This window comes from Neophocaena asiaeorientalis, unplaced genomic scaffold, assembly GCF_003031525.2.
Source record: "Neophocaena asiaeorientalis asiaeorientalis breed wild unplaced genomic scaffold, Neophocaena_asiaeorientalis_V1.1 scaffold14, whole genome shotgun sequence".
In the NCBI taxonomy this organism is placed as follows: Eukaryota; Metazoa; Chordata; class Mammalia; order Artiodactyla; family Phocoenidae; genus Neophocaena; species Neophocaena asiaeorientalis.
Genome location: NW_020175192.1, coordinates 11,640,523 through 11,654,124, shown reverse-complemented (window position 1 = coordinate 11,654,124; position 13,602 = coordinate 11,640,523). Strand labels below are relative to the sequence as shown.

Genomic DNA, 13,602 nt, shown 5'->3' with positions numbered 1-13,602 from the left:
GCCAATTAAACCAAAAAAAAAAAAAAAAAAAAAAAAAAATATTGTTTTACCAAATAATAAAGCTTACTATAAAATTAAAATAATCAAAATAGTATGGGATAGTAACAGAAACAGACAAGTGAACTGTGAAACAAAAGAAAGTCTAGAAATAAATCCAGATATATGTGGAAATTCAATACAAGATAAAGTGGGTTTTTTGTGTTCTAGGTGTATTTTTTTTATCAAGCATCACCATATTTTATTTATAAAACAAAGCACAATGGCATCCTTTACCGTTGACAAAACTCAATATTCTGCACAACTCTTTCTGCCCTGCTTAGCCTGTGTGAGGAAAGACAAATGATGCATCTCAAACCCACAAGTAATTTAAGAAGTAGAGTAAATTGGGTCTAAGTTACAATGAGTTGCAGTAGCCTCAAGTGGGATCTCAGTAATACTGTACAGAATAGTGATTCTGAGACTACTCCTTAAATGAAAGGAAACTCTTCTCCAACCAGCAAAAGCAGGCTTTTCAATTTAGTGGAAAAAGGATGTCTTCTTCAATAAATGGTTTTGTCATAACTGACTACACAGCTAGAATAAAATCCACCTAAAGCTATATAAAAATTTAATTCCACACGATCCAAATATCTAAATTTCCAAGAACTATACTAAAATAAAATATGCTATATTAAACTCAAACTACCTCCTAATAAATAAAAAATTGTAACAATGAAAATGTTCAATGGTTTAAAAAATCAGAATATTATTAAACTAAATAATGGGAATAATAACAACTTGAATTTGTTGTAGCAGGGCTGAGATAATGCAAAGAACACTGAACTAAATTCCCACCACCAACTTGCTATATGACTTTGGCCAAGTCAATTTATCTGTATAGAAATGACCTGTAAAGTTAAAACGATATCAACCTTAAAATTGACTGTGAAGTTTAGATATGATTTACTAAAATTATCTGGTAGAGTACTCGACACATAATAGGTGATCAAGTATGATAAATATTATTGAGAATGTTTAAGGAGCCATATACCTATGTGTTATCATTACCACGACTCTACAGCATCTTTCCTCCCTAGAGATCCTAAAGGTTACTATGTTTTGCAACCAGAATACATATGTTGAAGCCGTAATCCCCATTGTGGTGGCATTTGGAGGCAGGGCCTTCAGGAGGTGATTAGTTTTAGATGAGCTCATGAGGATGGAGCCCCAGTGATGGGATTAGTGCCCGTGTAGGAAAAGGAAGAGACCAAGGCCCCCATTCACCCACTCACCCCCACCTACCCCCACCCCGCCCCACCCCCACTCTTGTTATGTGAGAACATAACAAGAAGACAGTCATCTGCAGAGCAGGAAGGGGCCCTCTCCAGACACCAAACATGCTCGCACCTTGATCTCAGACTTCCCAGCCTCAGAATGCAAGGAATAAATGCTGCTTACCACCCAGTCTGTGCTATTTTGTGATAGCAGCTCGAACTAAGACAAGGTCTAAGAACAAAATGCTCACAACCTTACTCCACTAGTACATCAGTCAAGGGTGACACACAGTTCCCTGAAGTCCAGACTCACAAATCAAAATCCACTTGCAGGTCTCAAACTTAAGATGAACAAAACCAAACTCCCCCAAGCCTGATTCTCCCACAATCCCACATCTCAGGAAAGGGTAATTCCATCCTTCTAGTCACTCAAGATCCAAACCCTTGGAGTTACCTTTGTCTTCTCTCTTCCTCTAACCCCTATATCTAATCCCTCAGAGTATCATGTCATCTCCACCTTCAGAACAGCTGAGAAGCCCACCACTCTCAACAACTGCACTGCTTTCCCCCGCCCCCCGCCGCCAACCATCACCACTCTCGGGACTTACTGTACAAGCAGTCCCTTCACTGGCCTCCAGCTTCCCCCCACCCACTCTCGCTCCCACAGTCTGTTTTCCACAGAGCAGAGAGAATGTGCCTTTAAAATACAGATCATATTAGGGCTTCCCTGGTGGCACAGTGGTTGAGAGTCCGCCTGCCGATGCAGGGGACACGGGTTCGTGCCCCGGTCCGGGAAGATCCCACATGATGCAGAGCGGCTAGGCCCGTGAGCCATGGCCGCTTAGCCTGCGCGTCCGGAGCCTGTGCTCCACAACGGGAGAGGCCACAACAGTGAGGGGCCCATGTACCGCAAAAGAAAGAAAAAGAAAAAAAAAAAACAGATCGTATTAAAAAAATATAGAACAGAATAGAATGGGATAGAATACAGGTCATAGCAGACCCATCTCTTCGGGGTTCTCATCAAATGTCACCTTAACAGTGACTTCTTCCCTGACTAACGTATATTTTGAAAATCCCTGCTTCTGCCTGCACACCCTGTCCTCCTTACCCTGTTTTTATCAATGTCCAAACCACTATTCACAATATGACACGCTATTTACCTGATTTGTTCATTTTCTATTTCTCCTCAATAGGTGTAAACTCCAGGGCAAAACACTGTTTTGTTCACTGCAATATTCCCAACACCCAGAAGAGTGACAAATACAAAGTAGCTCAATAAATTGTGAAAATTTTTAGGTAATCTCTTTAGAACTGGTACAATTTTTTTTTTCTGGACAGATTTTTGCTTTATGTTAGCTAAAGACAAAGTGAGTACAACCAAAGTCAAACAAAAGACAAACGAGGGACTGACTACTGCTTGATAAAACTACTTGAAAAAACTAACTCAATAAAATGCCTTCATAAAATAGTTCCTCAAAAGTAATTTAAGTCCAAGTAGTTTGATTGTGTTTACTCTGCAAAATATTTTGTGCCTTTTGTTCCAGAACAATAGTTTTATAGAGTAGGTAGACAAAGAGCTACCAGGAAAAGGTTCATTATTAGTTTAAATTTGGCTCCGTTTTTTTATTCCCCTGACTCTTCATCTGTAAACCATTTTTTTTTAAAACCTCCTCTTTTTATTCAAGAATTGATTGAGGGTTCAACTAATGTTTTAATCCAGTTTTTAAATTGTAATTCTGATCAAAGTCTTCTATCTATATAAAACTTTCTAGAAATACATAAGGAAAATGTACAGACATTTAAATCCAACTTGGCTTTTTATTAATTAGTAATAAAACATCCACATCAAAGGAGTACTCAAAATCAAGTACTTACAAATAGCACCTTCTCTCTCATTTTAGCATTTAAGAATAAAAAATAAGAAGCTACAGAAATAAATCTGTTGCTTAAGTTCAAAAACACAGGCATTTCCTATCACCAAATCACGACTGCAATATGGGTACACTTTCCATGCTTTTAACATCTTTACTCCCCAAAACAAAAATGATGTTTTCATTGTTTGAAAGTCATTTTTTACATCACTCCAACTTAACAGCATGCATCATTTATTAAATGGAAAACTGTATGTATGTATGTATACATATATATACACACATATGTATTAATTACATGGAATATTCTCGATCCCATAAAAATTCGTTAGACAATTCTAATAACATAGTGATATGAAAGAACTATTTTTCCTAGAAATCACTTATCGTGTACCATCACACACAAAAAATTTTTTTTAATTCAACAGGAAAAGCTGGTGTAACGCAATGAACGTCACTGTAATGGTCAGACTAAGCAGCGTGAGTTGTGATCACATAAATAGTACAGTCCATGATTCTGCTAACCTACCTCCAAGGTTTGCAGCCCTGTCCACGAAGTGTGACTCAAGGACTGCCGGTGCCATGGCAACTGCCAGGTACAGCAACAGGCAGCCATGACAAGAGTCAGCGACGATGACATCAGACAGTCTTGACAACAAAGCAAAATGCGCAGGTGAGGGTCGAGCTTTCCAGCCAGACCCAGGGGATGAGGGCTGTAGCCCGAGAAAGAAGAAGGTGGGCAAATTCTGGGAGTCCAAGCAAGGGAGAAGGGAACATTAACAACACTAGAGTAGTCCCGCCCCGCCCACTCCCCAACAGTCCACACTCGTCCAGGAGGACGTCTGGGAAGAGCAAAGAGGCCAGGCAGGGCACAGATGAACAGCGAGGAGGATGGAAATGAGGAATTAGGGTAGAAGGGCTCAAGGGGCGGCGAACAGAAATGGTGGAGCCTCTTAGCGCTGCTTGAAGGCAGCAGGAAGGGGGGAGTGAAGGCAGCACTCACCAGGGTCTTCCCAGCCCCGGGCAGAGCCCGCGATCAACAGAAGCAAAAGGAGGCTGAACAGAGCGCAGCGCCCAGCCGCTTCCGGCCCGCTGGCCGCCACCATGGCGCTCGGTGAAGATGACGCGCGGCTGTCGGGAGCTCGCAGGTCGGAACCCTGGCTGCGGAAGGCCGCGCACCGTTAAGCACCGACGCCGGCAGCTTCCGCCGCGGAAAAAGGAAGGTCTACCGCAGGACCCCTGCTGCAGGGAAGGTCCGTGCGCCAGTCTGACGTCACTACAGCGGCGGCGCGTGGGGGAACTGGAGTGGTCGCTGCTGTCCCCGCCTCTGGAGCCCAGCGCGGCTGCGGGCGGAGTCGAGGGCGGGGTGCCGCCGTTGAGGGCGGAGCCAAGGGCGGGACGCAGAGGCTGTGGGCGGGGCCTAGGGCCGCCCTCCTAAAGGTTCAGCGCGAAGACTGAAACCATCACAACGCAAAATCTAAGTGTAGTCACGTTATTTACAAAACCTTAATAACCTTCCCGAGGTACGCTACTGTGCCTTACTCAACTTCACGTCTTCAGCAACTAGCATAGCGTCTGGCGCATGATTTGTGTTCCATTAGTTTGCTAAATACAGAGTGGATTTGAGAGGCAGCACGGAAATATATTGTCTGGTTTCAGAAGCTCAGAACCTTTACATATTTCCTTCCACGTGGAGACAGTGGGAATTTACAAGATATCCAGAGGAGAAACTACCACCTAAATAAAGAACCAGCCAGGGAAAACAGTTAAGAGTGCATAGGCATTATCTTTGAGGTCTGACAGTCCTGGATTTCTCTCCTTCATTCATTCATTCAACAAATATAGGTTGAACGCCTAGTATGTGTCTGGCGCTGTTTTCAGCTTGGAGTATGCAGACAAGGTCCCTGTACTCATGGAGCTTACACTGATGAGAACTAAGATAAACAAAATTAAATAATAAATTAATAAACAAAGATAATAGTGATAAGTGCATTGATGAAAATAAAACAGGGTGATACAGTAGAGACTAGGAGCCAACTTCAGGGAAGGCCTTGCTGAGGAAGTGATTTTGAAGCTTTGAGACCTGAATGATGAGAAAATACAAAGATCGGGGGAGAGCCTTCACTGCCTGGGGAACAGTGGATGCAAAAGCCCTAAGTTTCTGTTTTGAGGAACATCATTCACTAATTTGATTAACACCTTTATCTATTTAGCACCTAACAGTACCTGCCAGGCACTGTTCTAGGCACTTGGGATACAGCAATGAATAAAACAAAACTTAGGGGTTGGGAGAGGCAAACAAAGCCAGGGCAACTGAAGCAAAGTAAGTTTGGGGAAGAGTGGAACAAGAGGAGGCATAACAGTGGTGGCTTGGAGTGGGACCAAGTGGGACTGGAATAAAGATAATAGAGAATTCTGGTCTCCACATGTTAGGTTTGAGGTGACTTTTAGGAATCCAGGTAGACATGTCAAATAGACACTTGGATATACAAGTCTGAATTTCAAAGCCAAGGTAAACTTGGTAGTTATGCTATCAAAAAGAAGACAGTATTTAATGCCACAGGAAGAGATACAATTCATAGGGAGAGAATTTAGATATAGCAAAGACGGAGGCCCAGGACCAAATTAAGAGAACACTAACATTTGAACCTTGAGCAGAAGTTCCTAGAAAGAGTCTGAAAAGAAATCTCTGATGAGGTACAAGAAACAAACAGGAGAACAGTGGTATGGTAGTTGAGAGAAAGAATGGTCACCAGTGTCCATTGTTGTTGAAAGTTTGGATCAAAAAGTGACCTTTGGGGGGCTTCCCTGGTGGCGCAGTGGTTGAGAGTCCGCCTGCCGATGTATGGGACGCGGGTTCGTGCCCCGGTCCAGGAGGATCCCACATGCCGCAGAGCGGCTGGGCCCTTGGGCCATGGCCGCTGAGCCTGAAAGTGACCTTTGGATTTTGAAAGGTAGAGCTCACTAATTACCTTAAAAAGAGAATTTCTGTTATTTGAGATCCCATCAGTTGCCATGTACAGTTCTAGACAGTGGTGAACAAATATAAAACGTTGTACAAACTTACACTCTAGTGGGAGAGACAGCCAACAAATAATATAGTTCAGATAAATAATAAGTGCCTTCAACGAAGATGCAACACAGCCAAAAATAAATTAATTTAAAAAAAGAAAGGAAATTAGGGGACTAGCACTTCCCTCAGCCACCAGGGCTTGTGCCCCAAAAGGCTTCCTAAAAGTGATCTTCACCTCCCCCACCCCTGTAAACACTGTCCCTTCCCCATGATGGCTTTTCCCTTTTCTCTCCTAGTTACACACCTGTTCATTCTGCTGTTGTCCCTCCCTCAAGGAAATCTCACCTGCCTGATCTAAATCAAAGACTGTCACAGGACTATCTATCCACTTTCTTTGCAATTATCATTGTTGCAATGTTACGCTTTTTCGTGTCTGTCTCTCTCACTAAACAGTAAGTTCCTTGAGGACAGAAACCGTACCTGGTTTTGCTCACCTCAGTGTTCCCCACACATATCAGTAAATGTTCACTCAATTTGTAGGATTACTTAACTAAATGTATTTGTACCTCTGCTTACTTTTTTCCTAGCCCTGTTACTAAAAAAAAACAAAAAAAACTCACAGACTCCTAAGAGCTCGGATTTGTATTAAATCCACTTGTTACTGAGTCCCGCCGCTCCTCCCTCTGGAGGTGGGTCTCACCAGACCCTAGTTCTGTGTCGGAAAGCGAGAAGCCTAGTGCAGACCACCCAACTGGCCTTACTGCTCCTTTATTACAAGATAGGGAGGAGAAAGAAATGGGTGCGCTTTGAAGGACGCAAAAGGATCCCCCAAAGGCATCACACCAGGCCTCCCAAAGGACCGCGTTGACTCGCGCTCCCTTCCCGAAGGATGGGGAGGTTGCAGGATGCGCGTTGGGGTCTGCGGGATGGAGTTTCCCGGACACTGCAGGGAACACGGGAGCTGGAGTCTTCACGGCCCGGGAGCCGGGGCGGGGCCGGGAAGCCTCGCAGGTCGGCGATCCCACGAGAGCAGAGCCGGGGAGGAAGGGGTCAGCCCGAAGGCCCCCAGCCCGGCGCGCCCCCAGCGCCCCAGCGCGAGCGCGAGCCGCCGGCGGAAGTGCTGCGTAGCGCACTTCCGGGTGTTGTCTGGCCGCCGCCGCGCGTCTCCGGTCTCCCGGCCGCAGCCGCCGCCGTCGCCTAGGGTCCCGGAGGCAGGAGCGACGTCATTTTTTTTTCGGCTTGTCCACCAGCCCCCACTTTCTGCTGAGCTCGGCAGCCTCGCTCCCACTCGTCGCGCCCCGTACGGAGAACGAAGTGGCCCGCGGGGTGTTCGGAGTCCCGCAGCCGCTCGGGCCATCACATGTTTTGCAGGAGTTTGCGTCCGAGAGCGAGGCGGGCAGAGGGTGGTTTTGAGGGGGTCGCTAGAGATGCCAGTTACGGTAAATCAGTGTCATTTCCCATTTAAAGGCAAGAGTGCGGTCTTCGGGCGCTGAGCCCAACCGAGTCCCCCAGGAACGCCCTGGAAGGCCTTAGGGATGGTTCTTTCCCAAACCTCGGCGATCACATCCACGCTCAGGACCCGTACTCAGAGCTTTACGCTCCTAAAACGGATGCATTTTGATTTGCGGTGTTGGTCTGACAGAATAGACCCTGTGAGCGACCCCAAAGGGCTCCTTCCCCCTGCCCTCTCCACAGTTGCACGCTGAGGCTTTTTCACATTTCAAAGTTTTTATTTAGTTGTTTTTTTTTTTTTAAGGCAAAAGAGTTTTTCATTAAAACTCAATGGAAAAGTACTCGTTTATTAGTCAGTTTCCTTTAGAAATAAGGGATGTCGCATGCTTTCCAACTGTTTGGTAGTTTTGTTAGCGTGGTTAGAAGCAAATACCATTACGAACGTTTTCAACTTAATTCTTGACAATGAATTACATTGATTTCCTGACCTGAGGCTTTGTAGAAGGGGCAGGCAAGTAGGAAGTGAAGAACTTCAATAACAGTGTTTTTTATTTGCTTTAAGGACAGCTTTTGCCGAGCTGCTTCCCCAGAGTCACATTTTTACTGTTTCTTATTTGTTTGTAACGTCTGAAGACATTTCATTTCCTATAGAAAACTTTGTCAATTGACCAGCTGAGTTACTTTCCAGTCTCCTTTTAAACTCTGGCAGACCTTTTAAAATCCCTGTGTGAAAGGCAGTTATGGTAGAATGCTGTTTTTTTTTAGGATGTTGCCAGTTTCTCAGTTCTTTGCCAGTTTCTCAGTTCTTCTCCATTTCTTTACTGTCAATAAATGCAGGAGTCTCTCTCTCAAGAAAATAACTTTGTGATTGTGGACTTAGGTGAATATTAATCAGCAGAAAGTGTCTCAGATGGGATTGTACTTAACTTTTGGTTTCAGTAAGATTTTCTGATTGCTATGATTGTTTCAGGATGTTTTCTTCCTGTTGGCCTATCTTTATGTTGCTATGATTTAATCCACGACTTATTTCTTAAGCCATTTGCCTATTACTTTGTTATATACTGGATTTTTCTGGTAACTCCCAGGTTAGGGAACTGGTCCCTTCTCCTACTGCAGTCTCTTCGTAATCACAAACTAGCACCCAGTCTTTTGAGAGTTTAGATAAATCGGGCTGTTCCATCCCCAGCCTGGAGGCTTTGGGAGTAGAAACCAGACTCATCTAAGTTTTGCCTTCTGGATGTCAAATCACTCAATTACAGCATAAAATTTTGCCTCATTGATGTGTCATCTAGGACAACCATTTATACACAAATGAGGAGTTTTGTATATAAATCAGCCTAATTGCTGATTTCATAAGACTGGAGAAACTTTATAACTTTTGAGAACACTTTTGAGCAGTTTATTTAACCCCATTGGCATTTATCTTATCCATCGTGACTGGGAGGTGAGATGTCACATAAAATTATTTTTTGATACCTGAATCTTGTTTCAGTTCCTTGGGTTTTTTTTTTTTTAAGAAATCATCTTCATTAACTTTTTAAGAGTGTACCCAAAGACTTTAGACTCTTTTTTGAGGATAAGAACATAAGTAGGGACTTCCCTGGTGGCGCAGTGGTTAAGAATCTGCCTGCCAATGCACGGAACACGGGTTTGAGCCCTGGTCTGGGAAGATCCCACATGCCGCGGAGCAACTAAGCCCATGAGCCACAACTACTGAGCCCACGTGCCACAACTGCTGGAGCCCACACGCCTAGAGCCTGTGCTCTGCAACAAGAGAAGCCACCGCAATGAGAAGCCCGCGCACTGCAATGAAGAGTAGCCCCCACTCGCCGCAACTAGAGAAAGCCTGCGCAGCAACGAAGACCCAACGCAGCAAAAAATAAATAAAATTAAAAAAAAAAAAAAGGAATAAGTAATTTTTCTCTGTCATAGAACAGAGTTAACTTCAGCAACCAAGTCCTAAGGCTACTTATCTCTTGGCCAAGATTATCTATCGCAAATCTGGTATGCTCTTTGAGATTTTTATGCCTAATTTAACCTTTTTTTTTTTTTAGTCTCTTCCCCCCAATCAGAGGGCAGTTCTTGCTTGTATGCAGCTCTCCCTCCTATTTCTCATCTCTTTAAATATAGGAAGCAAAATAAGCTTACAAAATTTTGTCTTCACAAGATACAGATAACAGTAATCCAGGAAAGAAAAGTTACTTTTCACTTAACTTTTTTCTGGGTACCTGAGTTGCCTATTGAAATATATATGTATAAGTGAGCATAGGTGATCCTTTAAAATAAAAAGGTTTTATTCCGCTGGAATTCACACACAGTTGTCACAAAAAATGAACAAATAACTTCTGAATAAGTGCCTAAGTGTCTCCTTATAAAGAATGTTAGCTTTGGGCTTCCCTGATGGCGCAGTGGTTGAGAGTCCGCCTGCTGATGCAGGGGACACGGGTTCGTGCCCTGGTCTAGGAAGATCCCACATGCCACGGAGCGGCTGGGCCCATGAGCCATGGCCGCTGAGCCTGTGCGTCCGGAGCCTGTGCTCCGCAACGGGAGAGGCCACAACAGTGAGAGGCCCGCGTACCGCAAAAAAAAAAAAAAAAAAGAATTTTAGCTTTAGTGTATGGGCTTTGTGGTATCTATGTTATGTCTCTGTTTCCTTTAGGAGTCTAAGGTCTATGCTGCATAAATGGCTTTTGAATCAATAAGGTGTTATTATAATGATGAACTTAGCTGTTTGGCAGTTATATTTCACAAAGCAGAGATGGTGTTTTACTTCTTCAGCATGTCTTATAACAAGTATCTTTAGTGTTCAGAGAAGTATTTGCATTTTAGATCTAGTCCAACCCTTATTTTATAGAAGAAAGTACTGATATTTAGAAGACTTAGTCAGCTAGTAAGTGGCTGGTAGGAGCTGGGACCCAGTGCCTCCTGACTCTCAGTTACGGCTGTTTCTGCTCTGCTGCATTGGGCTCTCTTCTCTTTTTTCATCTCCCTCTCTCTCTTCTCTTTGCTCCCTTTCGTTCATTCTACACGTTTATTATTGAGTGTTAAGAGCTGAGGCGTGAGCATCAGCAACAGAAGAACTCTTTCCCTGCTCTTGTGGTGTGAACAGCTTACAAGGGAAGACAAATACAAATCAGTATAACATTGCAGCTGTGATAAATGAGCACAGGGGAGGCATCCAGAGCAAAGAGGACCTCTGCACGTGCACGTCCCTCAGCCTGGAATGTTCCCCCCAGATAGCCACGAGATTGATTCACTTCTTCATTTCATATAGATCTCTGCTTAGATGTCTCCTCATCAGAGACGCCTTCCCAGCTGATGCATCTAGAATAGCACTCCCACCCCCTTACTTGATTTTTTTTCCCATAGCATTTGACATTTATTTGCTTACTTTTTTAAAAAATTGCTTTATTCTCCCACCAGAATGTAAGCATGAAAGCAAGAGCTTCGATTTCTTTACATTGCGCTGTCTCCAGTGTCAAGAACAGTGTGTGACACACAGTAGGCACTCAGTAGATATTTGTGGAATAAGTGAATAAATAAACATAATGGGAAAAAAAAAAAAAAACATAATGGGAATCGGTCTAGTCAGGGGCTTTGCAAAAACTTCACTGAGGAAGAGATAACTGGGCTGTGACCTGAAGGAAAAAAGTAGGAGTTCGCTTGGCAGAAAGAGGCAAGGACTGGGACAGGAATTCAAGCTCCGTGAGTGACATGGCCTTAACATGTCCCCAGCACCTGTTAGGTATTTGGTTCTATGTAGACATTTCTTGAATGAAATAAGTGAATGAAAAAGCGTCTGAGGTAGAAGGGATAGCATGTGCAAAGGCCCTGTGGGTGAGGGAGCCGGTTGATTTCCAGGAGAGGAAAGGGGGCCGGTACAGCTGCAGTGCCAAGACCAAGGGGTGCTAGCCTGGGGTGATGTGTGTCCGAGCAAGGAAGTGGGGTCAGCTTATGAGGACCTGTCTGGAACTGAACAAAACAAACAGTGAACTTGGTGTTTTCCTCACTGCTTACATGGCATCCCTTATAAACGTGAAGCTCCTCTTTTGCTGCAGATTAAAGTGCAAATGTGTCTTTTTCTTTGTGCAACTGAAAATCTAATGGCATTAAGGACTAAGTAAATGTGTTCATGGTTGACATGACCTACATCACTGATCTGAATGAAAACTAAATCTGCCCGGCTCCCATGTCATTGGGTGTCCTTGATTATGACCATCTTAATTCAGAGAAGTATATCAGTAGTTCTTAGCAGCATTTAACCCCTTGTGTTAATTTTGGTTTGTATATGTTGGATTTTTGTCTTGGTAATTTGTAGACTTTCGACAGCTCTTTTGAATTTTAATGTTTCTGTTAAGGTTAGTGGACTGCATCATTAAAAAAAAAAAGTAAGTTATTCTCTTAGCCACTGTAGTTGCAGAAATATAGGTTGTATAGAATTCAAAATAAATTGATCGTTTGTTTCTTTGCTTAATTCTAGGCCATTGGTTAACTATGTATATTCAAGGAAGTTGTTTCTACTCACTTATCTATGTGAAAACACTTTATAAAACATAATGCTTTGTATAAGTGTGTGTGTGTGACTTCAGAAACTATATTTCAGCTATAGAATGCATCTGTTGCTTGTGGTAATGTCTTAAAACAGTGATACCACCAAAGGATTGTACCTGTTATCCTGCAGATTTTCTAATGTGTAGGAACTTAGGGAAAGAAACCCAGCTATTGTTTTGCAAACGATTTAAATTTCTGTAGCAGAATTAATTGACTGAGATTACTGACTACAGATATCCACGGACACTTTTCACCTGTGCCTGTTGGGTGTGTGTGTGCAGGTAGTAGGAACTGCTCAGGAGAGGGTTTCCCATAGATGAGGCTTCTGAAGTCCAGTCAAGTTGACTGCGGAGTTTCTCCACATACCACTTTTCAAAACTGTAATGATCTGAGGAGTGAGTATCATACTAATGCCTGGAGGAGCGTTGATCTCGCAGACTGGGATGCTCATTTGACATGGAACCAGTAATTTGGGAATGTGGTGACGTGCTGGCGATAGGTCAGGGCTTTGAATATCAGTATCACTGTATTTTGCTTTGAAGATGCCACAAAAGACTTATTCTGAAACCAGATAACTTCAGCTTTTGAAGATGATTCACTAATACATTTGCTTTTTTTGGTGTGTTTTCTTTGCTTTTTGCCTCTGGGATCACAGGTAATGTTCAGACTGCTAATAGTAATATTAATACAAATAGTGTTAATTTAATTTAATTACTATTTCTATTTGTCTTTTTATTATTTACTTTGCAGCTTTGATTAGTTTGTCCTTTGGAGGAGCAATTGGGCTGATGTTTTTGATGCTTGGATGTGCCCTTCCAATATACAAGTATGTAAGATTTTTGTCTTTTTGAGTGTTTAAGTGTAAAATTTTTCTACTTTTAAAATTAAAAAAAATTTTTTTTACTACAATAGAAGTAATCCTGAGAAATGGTCGTTTACCAAGGACAAACTTTAAGTCTTCACTTAAAAGGTGTTTGAAAAGATTTTAGGACAGCAGTGTGCAAAAAAGACTTTGGCTGTCCTTGACTACTGCTAAGTCTTTAATGGCAGAATAGCAACACAGTAGCCCAGCACTACTGCTTAATTTTGAGAACCAATTGATTAAATTAAATGCAAGAAAATGTAAAATGTCTTTTGAGCAAAAACAAACAAAAACCTGTAAGCAGAGTCAAGAGCAGCTGACAAAAGAAGTCATGTAAATGACTTTTGACGATTACTTTCCTTAGGACAGAGAGAATTTTTTTTAATTAATAGGATAAATTAGTAAGAAAAATACAGGCCTTCCCTGGTGGTGCAGTGGTTAAAAACCCGCCTGCCAATGCCGGGGACACAGATTCGAGCCCTGGTCCAGGAAGATCCCACATGCCGCAGCCCAACTAAGCCCATGCACCACAACTACTGAGCCTGCACTCTAGAGCCTGCAAGCCACAAATGCTGAACCTGCATACCACAACTACTGAAG

General features: G+C 43.0%; 2 protein-coding genes across 2 annotated transcripts in view; one reads left to right on the top strand and one right to left on the bottom strand.

Annotated features, from left to right (window-relative positions):
- SARAF (store-operated calcium entry associated regulatory factor) overlaps window positions 1-4,463 on the bottom strand; it is an 18,467-nt gene extending 14,004 nt beyond the window's left edge. Inside the window, exon 1 of the mRNA XM_024765141.1 lies at window positions 4,128-4,463. Coding sequence (XP_024620909.1) covers window positions 4,128-4,230 — 103 coding nt within the window. The 5' untranslated portion in view covers window positions 4,231-4,463. The remainder of the gene's footprint in view (window positions 1-4,127) is intronic.
- An 8,395-nt stretch (window positions 4,464-12,858) lies between these two features.
- The window catches only part of LEPROTL1 (leptin receptor overlapping transcript like 1), a 3,923-nt gene continuing 3,179 nt past the window's right edge, over window positions 12,859-13,602 (top strand). Inside the window, exon 1 of the mRNA XM_024765153.1 lies at window positions 12,859-12,966. Coding sequence (XP_024620921.1) covers window positions 12,929-12,966 — 38 coding nt within the window. The 5' untranslated portion in view covers window positions 12,859-12,928. The remainder of the gene's footprint in view (window positions 12,967-13,602) is intronic.